At 38.0% G+C, this 6399-nt stretch overlaps 1 protein-coding gene across 2 annotated transcripts in view; it reads right to left on the reverse strand.

The window, feature by feature from the left end:
• The window catches only part of MEIS1 (Meis homeobox 1), a 129914-nt gene that overhangs the window by 95286 nt on the left and 28229 nt on the right, over positions 1 to 6399 (reverse strand). For both annotated transcript variants that reach the window (XM_006909541.3, XM_015587500.2), the window contains exon 7: positions 5841 to 5952. In XM_006909541.3, the coding sequence (XP_006909603.1) occupies positions 5841 to 5952 (112 nt within the window). The remainder of the gene's footprint in view (positions 1 to 5840; positions 5953 to 6399) is intronic.

Consider the following 6399-nt stretch of genomic DNA (forward strand, 5'->3'; position numbering starts at 1 on the left):
TTCATGATGCTAAAAGTCAAGCAAATGGAGAACCGAAAACAGTTACTCACATTTGATGAGCCAATAAAAGGAAAGATAAATCTTACATGGGGTGTTCTTGGGAAAACAATTCTGTCTATACATCTAATTCAACATGTTTGATAAGTTAATAATATGGACCTTTTGATAATAGGGATTTGTGGAGTATAATAACCTCCCCTACTTTTTTACACCTGACTTTTCCCATCAGGTAATCACTTTCCTATTCTGCCTGCTATCATGTGCAAAGGCCACACTTTAATTTGCAGTCCAACGTTAAATATAACTAAAGTAACACATGGGCTGCAATGGTCTAAGGGCTGAGGCCTGTAGTCACAATTATATTTTACTTTTCCTTTCTGTCCACTATAAATGCATTACAGTGCCACTGAAATATAAGAAATTCCCTGAGAAGTACAAGGATTAAGAAGTAACTGTGAACAAAAATAGCTCATTCAAATCACTCTGACCAACAGACAAATGAAATGAAAAAAAAAAACTATTTTTAAAACATGTTTCTCCATTTTCAGTGTTCCTTGGTTATTATAAACATTTTGCTTTTAAAGTCAGTTGGGATTTTAAAAAGGAAAGAAAGAAAACTATTTCTAAATAAGCAGTATTCACTTTGTGTTTTCATCTGAAAAACTGCAGATTATAGATTACATCCTAAACCTGAGTGGCCAAGGTAGTTTTTCAAATTAAAATATCTTCTGTGGCCTCAACCACTCTCAAGTTGTCCATAGGAAAGAAATAAAGGAGGGAGGGCAACACTTAAGCCGAGCCATAATTGGAAGTATGTGAAAAATGAAGTGTCAGTTTGGTCAATAAAGGGCAAAGGTCAAGGGGAACTGCAGCCCAAACTCTGTGCGAAATGTGCTCATTAAGACATCCAATCAGAGCGCTCCTTCCCACCTATCCCATTATTCATCAGACAGCTGACTGTTTCAAATGCCTGGGTATGGGCTGTTATTACTTTTCTTCTTCATGTAAAAAGGCGAGCTGGTATATAAATCGTTGCTTAGTCATCTGGAACATAATGTGGCCCTTCCCCACCTCCCTCTCTCCTTGCTTCCAACCCCCTCCCATCCTGCCTGCCGGCTTCACAGGTCTGAAACAACGGCCCTGAGAATCCCTTCAATAATAAATGGAATTGCCTTCTGCCTATAGGTTGCCTGAACTCATACAAAAGCAGGCGTGGAAGGGGGATGGGGCAGTGGGAGGCAATGCAACTATTGATACTTTATTATAAAGAAGTAGCAGTGCTTTTCAATTGTCCCTTTTTAAAGAAACATGCTGTTTTTGCTTTTTTTTTTTTTTTAAGTGGGAGCAAAGATACTATTGTTGATCTGAATCCAGCCCCCAAAAGAAGAAGTTCATAAGTGGCTTTTAGAGGTTCTAGGGACCATTAAAGTCCTTTAGGGTTGAAATGTTTTACATCAAATTTCAATGTAGAAATAATACTTTTTCTTTATCCTTACAAAAGAGGAAAATGAGATGAACTTCAAGTGGAAAATGTTCTGCCAGAAAAATGCCCTTACTTTTTTTTTTCTATGTTCCTAGTCTCAATTCAATAAATCTTTGAATGAATGAAATGGGATAGGCTCTTAATACATAATACAAATTAATCATATCAATCATCAGGCTCTTCTGTAAATATCTCAATCACCATTCTACTTAGCACACAAAAAAAATAATAATAATCCTAGATTCTCACTCACCAGCAAAGTATAACCCCCCTTGAGGCTAATGTTGATTATGTCCTATTCGAAGCTCGGTCACCATTACAGAGCATAGTGCCAGACCCAGCGCAGACACTGGGGAAGGAGTCAACAGGAAGACTGTCCATCAGATGATCTATTTTTTCCATCCTTAGCCACACCAAAGTATTTTATCAAAAAGGATGCCATAGTTAGGAGCTTGGGCTCTGGAGTCAGACTGCATGGGTTCAATTCCTAACTCTACCACCAACCAGTATGTGATTTGGGGGAAGTTTCCTAGCCTCTCTGAACTTCCGTGACTTCCTTTATAAAATGAGAGATGGAAATACACTGTCAGCCCTTAATATATGTTATTTTATTATTTTAGTGCTATCATGTATTCATCTCTCTTGACTTTGAGCCACAAAGGGAGAAGTGCCAAATGCAAAATGTGGTCAGTCATAGCTAAAGCCGCTTATGAGTTGTAGAGTGGCTGCCTTCTGGGGAAGTAGTGCAAAAATACACATGGTTTGCTTGGTGCTCTCCCGCTCCAAACCACACGCTTCCTACAGTAAACCCTAATTATGGTCGTTAGTGCAGCCGCACACAGTAGGACATAAAAGACACATGAAAGAGTCACGTATCTGCTGAGGTGTACCTCAGCTTACAAGACTCTGCTTGGGGGTCCTGAACACATCCTGTCCTAAAGCAGGCATAAAGCCAAGAGATGGAGATTCTAGGGCTAACTCTGATAGTTACTCACTCTCCAATATTTCTGAGCTGTACTTTTATCTCTTTTGAAATAGGAAAATAGCAAATAATTGACAGGGATAAAATAAGGACTTAATCTCATACCTTTGGAAGTACTTTGAGGAAGTTAAAGAGTAGACAAAATCAATGTGGTAGCAACAGCAGCAGAACCCTCTACCGAATGCATTTGTTAGACCTTCCTTTTCAATGCCAATTTAAAGGCACTTCACTATTAAAGTGAAGGGAGCCACAAGTGTTAATAGTAAATAAAAGTAGATGTCATAAGGAAGAGTTGCATAATAAATACTTTGAGTTGGGGAAAAGATTTGTTATGTAAATCACGAACAAACATTAAATCTCTGAAGAAAAATACTATCTTTGGTATTAATTACTTACCTGACATACACTCCCTTTAGAATGCCTAAGATGGAATTTTGTACTTTATTTTTTTATGCTTAGGTAAAAATTTTACTAAAACTATTCCATCAGTCACAACAGCCATTATTCTGGCAAATTATCAAAGCACTCAATATCCCCCAAATTGCTGAAACTCTAACTAGAAATTGTTATTGCATTTTGAAATCTGTCAGAACATTGTGAATTTTCTGGATGTCTTATTTTATTTTATTTACTTTGAAAGTCCAAAAGAACAGGACTTGGTTGAGATACACAGCCTATTATATGCCTACACTGTGTAGCAGATAAGGTTGTTTAACAGAGGACCAAAGCTTAGGGGATTTTTTTTTTTTTTTTTTTTTTTTGTACCACAGGTGCCATAATGAAGTGGTGAAAATTGAAAAGGAATGAGGAAAAAAGAAATGCAGTACAAATAATACAGTAGAGAAAGTTTTAAAATATGTATTACTCCTGTCTGTGGGGGAAACACCTCTTTGGATATGTTCTTGACAGACTGAGTTATTTCTGTCTATTGGGTATATATAAAGACATATTTATGGATTTATAAATCTTTTGAAGAGGGCTGTTATTTACCCAGTTGACTAAAATGGACTCAAACTGTGTAAATAACTATTTAGGACATGCACTACGGGCCAAATGCTGGCACGGCTTACACATCCATGTCTGCCAGAAAAGGCAGACAGGGAAAACATGGAAAGCCACTGTGCACAGTTAATCCGAAGGCTGCACAAAGACCCAGCTCCACAGGTCTCAGGGATGAAAAAAAGATTTAGAAGGGTCACGGTTGGCATAAAAATGTACGGAAGTTGTTGCAGCAACACTTCTAGGCACCATTCTGCATTTAGCCAGGAATAAATCACACTGCCAAAGAGAACCCACAGGGAAGGAAGGGCAGGTAAGACTAAAGATGTGACTCCTACCACCTGTGTTATCAAGCTGATCTGACACTGCACTGAAAACTCAACAAATCCTTCAACTCACCCATACGTTATTTCTCTCATCTGTCAAATGGGCTAGACGTATTTTATCTGCCATCCAGATTGTTTTAGAAAGTTTCAACTGAGATCATCCCAATGAAATAATTTATGTGAAAATGCTTTTTTTAAAAAAAAAAAACAACAACTAGGTGGTAGTCTTTTATGGAAGAAATATCAAGAGAAACGAAGTAAGTAGAAAACTCTAGTACTGTCAAGGGTCTATAGCTCTTAGTTACAGTCAAATTCATTATTAAATTGGCCTTTAGAGAGCATTTGTTGAAGGGAAAAGAATCATGCAAACCTTAATACCTTGTTATGAACCATCAGAAGGGAAGAACTGGGATGGAGCATTTGCCCTCTGAAAATCCTTTTATCAGATTAGGTTTAAGGAAACCTATATAACTTTAAATTAAAGTACATTTTAGCAGTTCACAAATAGTTCGAAGTAGCAGCTCAACTACTTTGAACTTCAGCTCTGCCTGTTGGTGGATGATATATTTTTTGAAAACCCAGAAATGAAAAAGAAAAAGAAACAAACAAACAAAACTCTAGGCTATGACCTCATGTAGCAATTTTGGAGTACAGGAAAAAGAATTGAGATTCCATTTACACCTTTTTGAAGGCTCATGGTGTAAGCTGAATTCTGAAAGCAGGGCTTCCTATTGGAAGTACTGACATCACCTTAACTACAGCACTGTGAGCAGTGACACCATAACACAGACATATACACACCTGAAAGAAAAAAGGCCCTGTGGATTTATACTGCATATCATTTTCCAGTAAAAGTCAGAGGTCAGAGGTTAGCCTCTTTCTGCCTCGGCTCTGAACCAGTTTACTATTCCGGGTTCCATTTTTACTAGACTTATACTTGTGATTAAGTCAGCAACTTTTCTTTGAACAATAAAATGTCTCAAATGCTTAAAATTCTATGTGTAGAAGTTATTTCCAGTCCAAAAGGCATACATGTGCTTAAAAAAAATTAACTTTCCTGTTTTTGTTTTCAAATTAATCATGTTAAATTCACTGTGGACTGCAATTCTAATTGGCAGAACTCATTTACGTTAGAAAACAAAATTCTTTTGTCGTCTAACAGCACTCCAATGAAACATGATCATCAAACTAGATTTTAAAGTATGTACCTACTTTGGGCTCAGAGTCAACTTCAATAAAACCGTCTTTTTATATTCAGATAGAGAATACCCTTTAAAACTTTGGTTGCATTAACTGAACACAAAATCTGCTGTAATGGGTCTCATCAAAAGCAGTGCAAGACATCTGACTACTCAATCACCTTTTTTTGCTGAAGATTAACTTCATGTTTAAAATTTATTTCCTACCAGTCATAGTCAGACATGTACATCCATGGACACCCAAATACACACATAGGTATGTGCATTCAAAGAACAAGACAAATCGAATTGATCTGTTTTCTTTCCATTTCTTCCTAATTCCCTTTAGTCTGACTTTGCAATGAAGTCAAGCACTTAAGGAATCAGATAAGTAAATTCAGAAAAATGACTTCGACCCAGTGTAGAGGGACAGCTAACATGGGTTTCTGAAAAGCCCACTGCCTTCTAAGCATCGTGAGACATCGCTAACTTGGAGTCCTAGTGGGTTCCTTCATGAGCTCTCAAAAAGCTTCTAAGGGCCAGTAATAATAATACTTTTTATTGATATAGTAGGGTATTAGTAACATACTACTTATGCACATTCCAACTTCTAATCCACTGCTCTAATCTCACCCTCAGTCAATTCACTAACCCTGTTTTACGGAGGTGGCCAGGTGACAGGCAGCTAGGCAGTTGGAATGGCATAGAAGAAGAAAGGGTCGAGGGATAAAATAAGATGAGCTGATTCTCCTATGGGGTTTACACTGTAGGAAAAAAGCTGTATAAATAGTCACTAACTAGACAATTCTGATTTTTCAACCCTTAAAAATGAAACAAATAGCAAAAGAGAATAATGAGAACACCTCTCCTACCTTGCTCACTGCTGTTATCCCCACTGTGTGATGTGTGGCCACCGCTGGAAGGGCCCGGGGTTCCTCCTGAACGGGTAGATGCTGTGTCATCGTGATCTCTGTTCCAAGAAGGCTGTGGGAACACAAATTAGAAATCTAAATAGAGTGGTCTTTTACTGCTGGTCCAGTAGGATCTCATTGCATGACAAAGCAATGGAAGGCTAGAATGGACAACCACGCCATCTTTCCTATTCCCCTTCGTGAATGGTGCCAGTTCAGAGCCACACTGGCACGTTGAAAATTTGCCAATTTCTGCCTCTAAGCTGAAATCATATGTACAAATAGTTATTCTGTAAGTAATTGCATGCTTTATTACCAGGGAAAACAAAAACATTCCAGGCAAAGAAGGGGGGAAAAACGCTGCCACTCGAATCTGACTATATTTTTAACATCAACAAACCCTCTGGCACAACAGTCTGCTACTCTGCAAATGCAAAGTGAGAGTGGTGGTCTGTCACACTGTGGTTTATAGAGGCCTCTGATTCATCCTAGAAGACAAACATGGCAGAGCTTTTAAGAC

The sequence above is a fragment of the Pteropus alecto genome, unplaced genomic scaffold (genome assembly GCF_000325575.1).
Source record: "Pteropus alecto unplaced genomic scaffold, ASM32557v1 scaffold131, whole genome shotgun sequence".
In the NCBI taxonomy this organism is placed as follows: Eukaryota; Metazoa; Chordata; class Mammalia; order Chiroptera; family Pteropodidae; genus Pteropus; species Pteropus alecto.